The sequence below is a fragment of the Crinia signifera genome, chromosome 2, assembly GCF_055691185.1.
Source record: "Crinia signifera chromosome 2, ASM5569118v1, whole genome shotgun sequence".
In the NCBI taxonomy this organism is placed as follows: domain Eukaryota; kingdom Metazoa; phylum Chordata; class Amphibia; order Anura; family Myobatrachidae; genus Crinia; species Crinia signifera.
In genome coordinates, this window is record NC_139218.1 from 84,402,875 (window position 1) to 84,415,156 (window position 12,282).

General features: G+C 42.0%; 1 protein-coding gene across 2 annotated transcripts in view; it reads left to right on the forward strand.

The window, feature by feature from the left end:
* The window catches only part of POLA1 (DNA polymerase alpha 1, catalytic subunit), a 332,356-nt gene that overhangs the window by 8,365 nt on the left and 311,709 nt on the right, over positions 1–12,282 (forward strand). For both annotated transcript variants that reach the window (XM_083172524.1, XM_083172525.1), the window contains exons 7-9: positions 248–352; positions 435–603; positions 11,793–11,949. In XM_083172524.1, the coding sequence (XP_083028650.1) occupies positions 248–352; positions 435–603; positions 11,793–11,949 (431 nt within the window). The remainder of the gene's footprint in view (positions 1–247; positions 353–434; positions 604–11,792; positions 11,950–12,282) is intronic.

Below are 12,282 nucleotides of genomic sequence, written 5' to 3' on the forward strand. Positions count from 1 at the left end.
ATAATTTTCTGAATGGCTTATTTACCTTGCTTTGGCATATGTTGAAATTCTGTTGTGTGAGTTTTCTCTGATAATCAAGTTGTCTGTATTAATCTGCTGCTGAAAGCAATAGATCCCAGAATGTGTGATCGGTAGGGATTTTGGATAGTTCTTTAGAGGATTAGACATTTTGATTGCAGTATAAATTAATAATTTTATTTAATGATTAGTCAACTTTTTTAATCTGTATTTTTTTATTTTATTTTAGCCGTCACATATTACTCCACCCCCAATAATGACATTGAAAAAGAAGAGGCCTGCTGGAACACCACTTAATCCTTTCTCGTTACCAGCTGAAGGTCCACATTCCAGGGTAAAAATTACAGCATGTGTGAGACTGTTGGAACTGACTACTTCTTTTATTTTTTAACTTTTTTTTTTTGTATGTTTATTAGGCTTCTGCAAGCTTAAAAAAACTACCTCACGCGGCAAAGAAGGAATATGTCCCTTCCCCTCCTAAAGTTGCCTGCCATTCATCTTCTAAGAAAGTGGCGATTAAAAAAGAGAATGATAAGAAATTGACTGAAAATGGGAGCACAATTAAAGTAGAAGAAACTACAACAGGTACTTTTGTACAAAAGCTTAATACTTGCTTTTGCATATAGATATTTCTTTATAAACAGGTCCACAATAATATGACTACGTCATTGGTTCCCAAACTGTGTACCATGGCTCCTTGGGATACATGCAGGGGTGTCCCAGGTTGGTGGTCCAGGATCAAGTCAAATTATTTATGGTTAATTATTTATGGGCAAAACCAATGCTAGTGACAATCATAAAATGTGTAAAAACAGAAGCAAATCCTGCCTTTTACCACATAACTGAACCTAAAGCCCCGTACACATGCGGGAGATATATTGCTAGCAATATATGGCTGAGCAATCTATTGCTCAGTTTCTCCTTTTCATTTGCGACCAGAGATGGTCGCTGATGAAAGGGAACCTCTGCCAGCGGTGCCGCAGAGGTAATCAGCTGGTCGCAGGAGCTTGCCAACCAGCGATTAGAATTGGGCTGAAAACGGGAGCGCGCACCGGGCGATTTATCGCCGGGGCACACTCCCATCACTGGCAATATGGTCGCCTGCGACCATATTTCCAGCGATTTCAGCCCCTATCGCCCCCGTGTGTACACAGCTTATGAATTGCATATAAAGCCAATCTACTTAGCGTTATATTTATTCTGCTTCTTTTCTTCTGCTTATTTATTCTGCTTCTACTCTAGGGTGCCATGATTAGAAAAAGATTGGGAACCCCTGGACTAGTTATATGTATGCTATAATTGTAGTGACCTTGTTTTGTCTTCCTTGTTACGTTTAAGTAAGGTTAACACATTTTTAAATCATTCTCAATTATGAACGCTTTTAATTCTGTGGTATAAAAATAGTCATAGTGGGAAGGTGTCAACATTCCTTCTATGTATTCATGTTCTAGGTCTGTGTTAACATAGTGGAAGTAAGTGGAAATAAAATAAGCTATATTACATATTGTACTGCAATATAACATTTAAAGCTACTTACTTTGTAAATCACTTTGTACAATTCTGATTCAACTTATGGCTGCCACTGGATACTGATACGCTAGATCTAGAATGCAAAGACAAGTGCTTTTATGCTTTAGCTCCCCAATCTCCTAATACCCCACCCCTAAGCCCTGGCCCAACCATTTTTTATTTTGCTGCCAAGGCAGAGCAGGCACCATGGTGGTCTCTAGGGCTGTGGGTCAACATCTCCTTGGCTACCCCTTGACAGTGTGTCCCGGCCATTTTGGGACCTCCTTGCCTTCTGCTTTGGCAATGTGTCTACAGCTGTCACTACATCCAACGCTGTGTTACTGCAGCTGAGATTGTTGCAATTGCCTGCAAGCCAGGTGGTGTGCTAGCCACCACAGTTTTCATTTTGTGCTTCTAGACACCAGCCAACCTTCTACCTGGAAGAGATATGTGTCTTGGTGTGAAGGGAGACCCTGGTCTCCGACAGTTTTCCCACTGGGTCGTTTCCTACAATTTTTGCAGGCTGGTGTGGATATGGGTCTACGTTTAGGCTCCATCAAGGTGTAGATATCAGCCTTAAGCATTTTCTGTCAGAGAAAGTTGGCTCTGTTAACAGAGGTTCAAATGTTTTATACAGGGCGTTCTGCACATCCAGCCTTTGTTACACCCATGGCTCCGTGGTACCTGATGGTAGTTTTGACATTTTGACATTCTTCCTGGTGTGAGATGTTGGACTCTGTGGAGGCTAAATTGCTTACGTGGATAACGGTCATGCTTGTGGCCTCTGCTAGGTGTCGCCAAATTTGGGGTGTTGTCATGTAAAAGCCTCTATTTAAACTTCTATGAGGACAGGGCGGAGCTCAGGACTTGTCTGCATTTTCTGCCGAAGGTAGTTTTGGCATTTCACCGTAACCAGCCGATTGGGATTCCAGCTGGATCTGGTTCCTCGGACCTTCATTGATCTTTTGGATGTTGTACATGTTTTGAATATCTATCTTAAAAGGACGACGGGGGGTTAGGAATTCTTAAGGTGCATACACACTGTACAATTTTTTTTGACCAATTTGGTTGAAAGACATTTCCATTGAACCCAGTGTCCTGGACGAAAGATGTTGACAAAAGATATTGTCAACAAACGAATGATGATGCGCATACCCGCTAGTTGTTCATCAAGATTGTTCGTCAACTGTGCATGCGGCTTAATTTGAATATCTTTCAAAAAGAGCCTATAAACTGTAGCTAGATCTTTCGTCTGTCGTCAAGATCTTTCATCAACATCTTTAGTCCAGGACACTGGGTTCAAGGGAAATGTCTTTCAACCAAATTGGTCTAAAAATTGTACAGTGTGTATGCACCCTTACTCACTTTTTGGCCCTTATTCTGATCTGATTACAGTACAAATTTGGTTTGGAAAATAGGCAAAACCATGTGCACTACCGGTGGGGCAGATGTAACATGTGCAGAGAGCGTTAAATTTGGGTAAAAATAATGCAGCCAGTATTTACCCTGCACAGCAACAAAATAACTCACACAAATCTAACTCTCTCTGCACATGTTACATCTGCCCCATCTGCAGTGCACATGGTTTTTCCCATTTTCCAAACAAATTTGTACTGCGATCAGATCTGAATAAATGCCATTGTTTTGTACGGCAAGAAGGGTTGTCCTGCTTTAAAGCAGTCAATTGCCAGCTGGATACTGCTTACTAAGCTTATTCTTCGGCAACCTTGCCTGTTCCGCAGTATGTTAAAGCCCACCCCATGAGATCTGTGGTTCTTCTTGGGCGGCTGCCAGTGGAGTCTCGTACAACAACATGCAACTATGCCAAGCTGCTACTTGGTTTGAGAAGAACACATTTGTTAAGTTCTATATAAGTTGGATACCCAGTTTGGGCAGGTGGTGCTGCAACTGTTTCACCATGTTCAGGCCCGTTCTGGAAGCTTTGGGACATCCCCATCATATTATGTGAATCCCCAGTATCCCTTATGGACGATAGAGAAAATAGATGATCTGTTTGTAATGGCAGTTTCAGGTGTACCTGGACCGCATGACACATGTTCTACAGGATCATGGCTGGTTCCATAATTTTGTGAAATTATACCAGATTCCTTGCCAGCACCTGCTGTTCCTGCAGGTGGTCTTCAAGCCTTTTCTACAGAGAATAGAGGATTAGTGTCAGACACTAAAAGGTGTCTGGCACTTTAAGAAGCGCGGTCCTGCCCAGTAATTGAATGTCCGTAAGGTTTAGTATAAGATATAAAGCATTTTATTAAAACAACACATTTAAATGGAAAAAGCTTCCACCCAATAAAAATTCATGAATATGTCCACAATATAACATACAGACAAGACAGACCACATTTAACATATACTAAAAGCTAGATTAGCTGGGATTGCCGTTCAGTCACTTAAATTGTAGCAATATATGAGGCTTTATGCAAATTCAACTAGGGGCAGTGAGGTGTTTCATATAATTACCAGTCCTGTACACTTGGTTCCATGGATAGTGCGCTGCTTTATTTGGTATGTTAACCTCAGGTCAGTCTCTCCAAGGATTTACCAGAGATGCACTCCGGAATAACTGTAATGGGGACCTTCTCCTGCTGGACCGGCCAGCTAGGTGGTTAGTTTGTAATCCACGTGTGTTGCGCTGAACAAGAGTAAGTGCAGGACCAGCGGTGAATGGGGCTCAAAAATGCGTTTCTCCGCCTGTCACTGGAATCTGCGGCTTCCTCAGTCTGAGCCCACAGATGTAAACAGAGCAGTTTTATAGTGGCGCCTTTCGTTTACCCGCACTTCCGGGTTGCACTCCAAGCCTCACTTTCGCTACCATATACTTATAGGCTCCCGCGGCCATTTTATTTGTTGTGTGTCAAGCCTCGGTTTCGCTCCGGGACCATAATACTTAGCATCTTTCAAATACCGAATCCTAAGCCTCATTTGCATATCCTGAAAACGGGCTTATTTTGTTTCCGACTCAATTTATAGTCCATACGCCCATCAAGAGTCCACCATGCCTCATTTTAATGCTTATTTTTGCCTCCTTTGCTTAGTTTTTTTAATTCTTTATAACACAGCAATCATGTCATATCCATATAGTGGCTGGCAATCCTTAAAGAGACATACTCACACAACATGTATAAGACAACAATGACAGAATAAAACAGTTAGTTACTTAAAAATAATAGAAAATAATGACATAATCATTAAAAAATGAAGAAGTGAGATATTATGGAGAAATCTTCAATTATGACATCGATATTTTTTATATATCTATCTTATATATCTATAAGGATATATGGATTTTTGGCATTTTGGTCATTAATACAGTTAAATCCCATTCACAATATATTCAAAAATATGTGTTAAAAAAAAAAAAAAAAATAGATATAGATATAGATATATAGATATATATATATCCATATCCCCATGGGTAACATCCCTACCTCCCCCTCCCCTCCCCTCCCCTCCCCTTCCCTTGCCCCTTCCTTATTTGATATTATTATTTATAATTAATGATTATTAATTAGCTTTACCTTTTTAATAGTCTATAACCTCCCCCCACTTAAATTGGATTACCTCCCCCATACATAGATTGCCAAACAATATTATTTCCTAACCCCATCCCCAGAGGTCCTTTGATACTGGACAATTTCCACTGTCAAATGAGTTACCAAGAATTATTATATGCCGTTCAACTCTATGGTATCATTTAATCGCATTGGGCTCAAGGTTTTCAAACAGAAGATCCAGTAGGCCGCCCTCCTACACAGTCGAACATATCTATCACCTCCTCGGGGTGTACTTGAGATATGTTCGATCCCTACCATGCGAACCCCCTTCATATCCCCCCTTTGGCAACCAGCCATGTGTCTGTAAAGACAGTTATTCCTGCTCATCTTTGTTATGTTTCTTTTATGTTCCATGTACCTGATGTGACGATTTCTGATCATGCGGCCTACATACTGCAGGCCGCACCCACAGGTCAAAAGATAAATTATATACTTAGTTTTACAGTTATTGAAGGTTTTAATTGGAAAGGTTTCACCAGAAACATAAGATGAAAAGCTAATGTACTTCTTTTCAGAGGTTAAACAAGAGCCACAAGAGCCCCCCCCCTCCACATCTATGGCAACCCTCTGGTTTGGGTGGGAGATTGTCAGCCAACACCCTGAGCGTTTGGTTCAGTTACGACTGTACTGGTTTGTGCTTCGTCTGTCAATCTTGCGGTGTATCCCGTTGTTGGGCATAATGTTTGCCACCTTGAAGGCCATTTATTATGGAAGAATTCCATTGAGAGATTCCCCAAAATTTTACGGAGTGTACATAGGCCAGCTCATCTTATCCTCTTGTCCTGTATGCTGGTGTCTTTCCCACTAATAAAGGCTGATTTCTAATAATTTGCTACATGGGCGATCCTTGTTCATTCCAACTTTAGTCATTGATGTGTACCATGACATTATATCTTCGGCTACAAGGCCTTTTGTCATAGTCTGAGACAATTCTTCCTATCAATGTGATAGCAGTCAGTTGTGGCCAGCTCGAGTGGGATTTTGTTTTTGTTTGACAGCGCCACTACTGTGGCTATGTAAATAATCAGTGTGGCTACAAAGGAACGGAAGCAATGGCAGAGATGTCCTAAACCATTTCACATCTTATTGTTCTAGACCTCTTGGTAGTATTCATATTGGGAGTGGAAATTTATTAAACAGACTTCTACAGCATACAAAAACAAAGGTGGAGTGCTAAAAAACTAGATCAATAGGTTAATTGTCTAAAAACAGTATACTGTAGGTATTAATAAAATATATAGTTGTTAAGGTATAAAGATATAGCAATCAATACTGGAATAGCATAAATGAACAGTTAAAAGATTGTGGGTATAATACTTAGGGCAGTATTCAATGAGAAAAATTCTCCGTGTTTTATGGAGAATTTTTGCTTTTTTCGCCTTGGACGGAGCATTTTGCTCTCCAAAAGTGAACCACCCTATTCAATGTGAAATATTCGCCGTCTTTCTAAGTGATTTTCGCCGTCTCTCTCCGTGTAGAAATTCTCCATCTTTTGATGGAGAGCTGGAATGTGAACTTTTAAACTAAAAGGTTTTTTTTTTTTTTTTTTTTTTGGTGTCAAAAAATCAGGTTTTTTTGTGAAGGGGCATGTTATTTTTATTCATGTGCTTATAGCACATGAATATATATTTAATAAAAAAAAAAAAAAATTCTTATTTTTTTTTTTTTTTACACAGTGCAGCCAGCAGGGAGCCGGAGCGCTCGAGCCGCTCATTAGATATTCATATATTCACTGCACCCGATCGTTAATATGCACGATCGGGTGCAGTGAATACTGGGTCCCCCGCTGGCTATAGGGGGGGGCAGCCTGTGCTGCCTGGGTCCCGGGGAAGCCCCCTCCCCCACATATGTTCTGGGGCATCCAGGTAGACTTTAATCTCCCTGGATGCCACCGTCCCACGGCTCCCTGTCAGCACCCTGCCGCGGACGCTTGTCCGCTGCAGGGGTTAAGAGAGTCTTAAATACATTGAATAGTGGGAGCAGGAGGCTCCGAAACACGGAGAGTGCATGGCGAGAGAAAAAATCTCTCGCCATGCACAGAGAATTTTTTTCATTGAATACTGCCCTTAGTAGTCTGGAGTCCCGTGTGCAGTCCTTATTTAGGAGCTTTATAGGAGTTGTTATCCTTTTGGGTGAGTCCATAATGGCTGAGTAAAGTGAGGGTCCATAAATCTTGCTGGATTTTTCTTGACACTGGAGGATGTGGGAGAACCCCAATTGGTGTGCCCCAGTTAGATTAGGGGTATCCTCAACAGTGATATATAATTGTAATCCACAGTGTGCAGGTGGTGGTTCCCAAGAATACAGCTGGAACTCAATTGTTGAGCCAAGGGGTGACAAGTTGTCAGGTCGATCTCCAAAAACAGGTTGTCCCAGAGCGACTAAAGGTGCCCACACACTAGAAAGAGCTGCGATCGTAAGATGTGCACATAAATTAGCCTTGAAATCTTTTGTCCGTCTTGGACAAAAGATTTCAGGCAAGCGCGCATCTTCACCAAAGATTTTTCTAAAGATCCCGTGTGCGTTCCTATGGATCTTTTGTTAAATCTTCTGATCTTTCGTGCAGCACGTAAGATCAGAAGATTCAGCTAAAGATCCACGGGAGTGCGCATCGGACCGAAATCGGCCGATTTTCGACCGATTATCAGAAAACATCGGACGATTTATCGGAAATCGGCCCAAAAATCGTTCTAGTGTGTGGGCACCTTAAGAGTACCCAGGAAATAAAATCAATAGGTGCTCCCTGACAGCTTTCTCAAAGGTTCTTCCTATGAATGTGATAGCAGTCAGTTGTGGCCAGCTGGAGTGGGATTTTGTTTTTGTTGGAGAATGCCCTACTGTGGCTATGTAAATAATCAGTGTGGCTACAAAGGAACAGAAACAATAGCAGAGGTGTCCTAAACCATTTCACAGCTTATGGCTATTGTTCTGGACCTCTTGGTAGTGTTCATATTGGGAGTGGAAATTTATTAAACAGACTTCTACAGCAGATAGCTTTTGTGGCGGATGCCATGGCTGCTTTGGGGGACTCCCGTCTGACCGAGGATCACTGGACAATCCTAGTGGCTCTAGACTGGCCGCGCAGGTATTAGAATGCTGATGTTACTAAACCATCTGTAGGTCCTGTGTGGTGTCTTCCATTATGACCAGATCTGCTACTAATTGGCCCATTTCTGTACATGGACCTTGCTTGCTTAGCTTTATTGTCCTTGACATCTCTTAGTAGCTCATACAATGCTGCAAGCCTGGAAACCGGTTTAGTAGCATATTCCCACATGGTATGGAAGATCTCTATCTTATGATGTGCACGGGGGAGGGTACATAGCTCCAAATGTTGCCCTTTTTGCTCCTCTGTCTTACTATGATGAGCTATGGAGGCCGTTTTTTTTTTTTTTTTTTTTAACATTTTGTTCTTCAAAAGTCCGTAAGTCGCAATGTGTTTATTTCCAGCGGCATCCTGGCCTCATTCCAAAGGTTTCAACCATTTTACAGTGTGTTTCATGCTCACCTACTGTTGCTCATATTCCATGATATTATAGTGGTACCAAAAATGGGGTTGTCCATTTCACTATGGTAGTGGCACAACATGAAGCTTCGGCATAGCAACTTCGCTGTGCATCTTTTTGGTCAGCTGCACAGTTCAAAATGTTTAAATTTGTCCTCCGTCAGCTCCCACTTTTAGTATACAGTTCTCCGGTCAGACAGCTGTAAAGTTCCCTCCTCCAATGTTACCCCAGCTTATTAATGAAAGAAAATTGGATTTTTGGTTACTGTTGAACCTTTCCTTTGAATCAGGCTGGGTGAAACTATGTTCCATTCTTGACACTCAGACGTCCATTGTTTTGCCTTGGCTACCCTTTCCTTTTCTGTTTTATTGTTTTAATAGTTTCACTGGGTTACTGCTTCTCCTACCGGGCTCTTTTTTAAAGTTGCACTGGCATGTTGGAAGTTGTAGAGGGGCGGAGGAGTTTAGATTTTAATTTACATGTGTCCCTTGGGATTGAATAACTAAATCACGATCTCTACCACAGTGAGCTCCATGTGACACTTTGCATGCACCGTTGGTTACAGAGAGATCTCCCAAGTTTACTTTCAGCGGCATGCAGTGGGAGCCCTTGAGTCCACCTTTCTTATCATGTTCCTCCAGAGAACTAGGTTGTGGTCAAGCGGATACACCCAGCATTTTATTCCACCCATTTCTTGTTACTGTCTCACAGTATAAGTAATTGTCTGCTATTGACCAGCCAGGTCTTCAGACTATAGGCCCGATTCGGACCAGTTAGCAAGGTTGCAATTTTTACAGATGTACAAAACCATTCTGCACTGCATGTGAGGCACATTTAACAGAGATGGATTTGGGGGTAGTTATTTTGTTTCTGTGCAGGGTAAATACTGGCTGCTGTATTCTTACACTGCAATTCAGATTTCAGTTTGAACTCTCCTCCAAATCTAACTCACACTACATGTTACAGCTGCCTCACCTGCATTGCAGCATAGTTTTGTCCATCTGCAAAAACTGCAGCCTTGCTAACAGGACTGAATCATGTCCTATGTCCAGTGTGTAGCTTTCATTGTTTTGTTGGCTGAAAGGCAACTACTTCAACATATGTTGTACTATATCTGTAACTGGACAAAGTGCAAACTGAGGCCAGTCTCCCAAGGCCTAATTTATATATTACTCTTCAATGGCGGTTACACAGAGTAATTTTTCCTCAAATTTCCTCTGAATCTTCCTCCCTCTAGTTTCATTGCATGTCCTCGTGTTCTATTGCTCTTCTTCCTGTGCCTAAACACGTGCATAGGGGGTCGTGCGATCGAGTGGGCTATCTCCCGAAGGAGAAGGGCCCTGTTTTTCCCCTAACCAGAAGGCCGAAGAGGGGAAAATAGGGAACGGTGGGTCCTCTTCGCCGAAGCTTAGAGAGACCCTCATTCCTCAACCCCCGGAATGGTTAGGACGGTGGGTCCTCCGCACCCGAAGGTTTGGAGAGACCCTCAGTAGACTTCCCTCCGCCTTGCGGCTCGGGGTCATCCTCGAGGGGGCTAAAGCTCTCCCAAAAAGGCGAGAGCTTCAGCACATTGGGGAAATGGAAGGCCTGAAAGGGTCTACCACACTACCCTCATAAGTAATAAGAAGGCTGTCTATTTTACTGGCGGTAAATTGCCCTTAAGGTTTTAATACAGATATACAAATGTAGCCGAATCGTTGCTAGAGTGCTGCCAATTGTGCCAAACTCGCACCGTGTAATCACCATGCTGCTATATCAATGCTCAAAACATTTCTATAAGCAGAGGAAATGACTTTGACAGGATCATGGCAATCACCACATAAGTTGCAAGTGGATATTGACATGGCTTCGCTGAGTTTGGATTTTCACTTATTTAAATCAGAACATTGTGTTCTTGGTCTTAGACTGGAATAATGCCTACAGAAAATCTTTGATTTCTGGGTTTTTTTGAAGCACCTGTGTCTATGACTGCCGCTAGGACATTGTGTATGATGATTTGTCCTGTTGGTGTTCAAGACATACTGTACTTATAATTGGCTAAGACTGTGTTCCTCAAAACAGATTGTTAGTTGTTTTATGTGAATTAAGTGACCACTTCTGCATGTGATGAGTGTTTACTAATGTTTAGCGTTCAATACTAGGTTTTATTTTGACATATGTATGTAATTTAGCTTCTGATAATGTTTGAATAAATAAATCTAGAATCTTAAGGCCCCCATAAACTACACCGACTTGGACCTGATTTCACTGGCAGCTCCCCAGAACAGCTCACATAAAATTTTGATGTTGATGTGCCATTTGTTACATGTGATAAATTGTATGCAATCATCAGTTCATATGAGTATTTTTTTTTTTCTTTTAAATTTGTCTGCCTTACGGTGTCCTCTCGCATTGTATACGATCCATCGCGTGTGATAAAAAGTACCCACGATGTGCCGCTGGTGACTGCACCTAAGCTTTATCTTATGTGCAGCACATATGGAAGGTCATTCTTGTTGATACACCCCTTTGCAAATTCGCACCGGTGTTATATGCATGTGCAGGTCTTAACTGTGAGTGCCCTCAGAGATTATGCGTAATCGCTGAGGTGCTCGGAGCGTGGTGGCGTACGAACGCACAGCGTTTTCCGGACATACTCATGAAACCGCTGGGTGCGCCCAGGAAAATTATGGGTGTCCCCATGCGAAATGGGGGCTGCTTTCTGAATTCCATGGGCGAGCAGCTAATATCACCAGATGTCATCTGCCCACCCTGTTCACATAGCAGGGCGCCGCAAATCTGAGTCGCCAAAGAGTGACGTAGATTTGTGAACACTGAAGAAATAAATTGATAGTTTGCGACCATTGATTGATTTTTAGTCCTGCATGCACGGCTTCGAATAAATGTTTATGCAAAACATCCATTCGCATGCCTAAGGGGACATTCGCTGTCCAGTGGAGGGCTGGCTTTCATTTGGGCGGCGTTTAGCTGGCTCACAAAGCAGCAAAATTAGCTGCTTTGCGAGTCATCCAGAATGACCTCCATGATCTCCTGTTCCGATCCGATGTGCACAGGACCGCGCATCAGATCAGATATCGTACAAATGCGATTTGGGCTGATTTCATACAATGTCTCGGCCTGGGGGCCTTTAGCTACTGAAGCCTTTGGCATTAAACCAGACTTAATAGGTGAAATTTTTGTTTTTCAGAAGAGGATCAAGGAATGGTTGAGTTTGATGATGATGATTTTGATGAACCCATGGATGAAGATAATGTAGATCTTAAACCAAACATTGGTAAATCTGTGAAAGAGGAACTCAATATTAAAAAGGAGGTGAAGAAGGAGGTTGATCTGAAACCATATGTGTAAGTGGGAAAGGAAAAATACTTAAATTTCAAAATAGTACCCTAATGACTAATGATGTTCACGTAAGCTTTTACTTTAATGGCCAGTATCGGGCTGTTTTCAGGCTCTGAGGCGCATCTTTTCACTAAAAATCTGATTCACGCTATTCAACTATAACTGTTCACCGAAAGTGAACAGTGAATGCCGGCCAGTTCTCAGTTTCATGCTCGCTGCAATTCGCTGGTGTATTTCAATGGCGTTTTGACTCGCCGAGTGTATTAACTGCTAGAACGGATAACTGCTTTCACGATGATTTTTGCCGAGATTCACCATTTTGCATTCAACATTTTTTT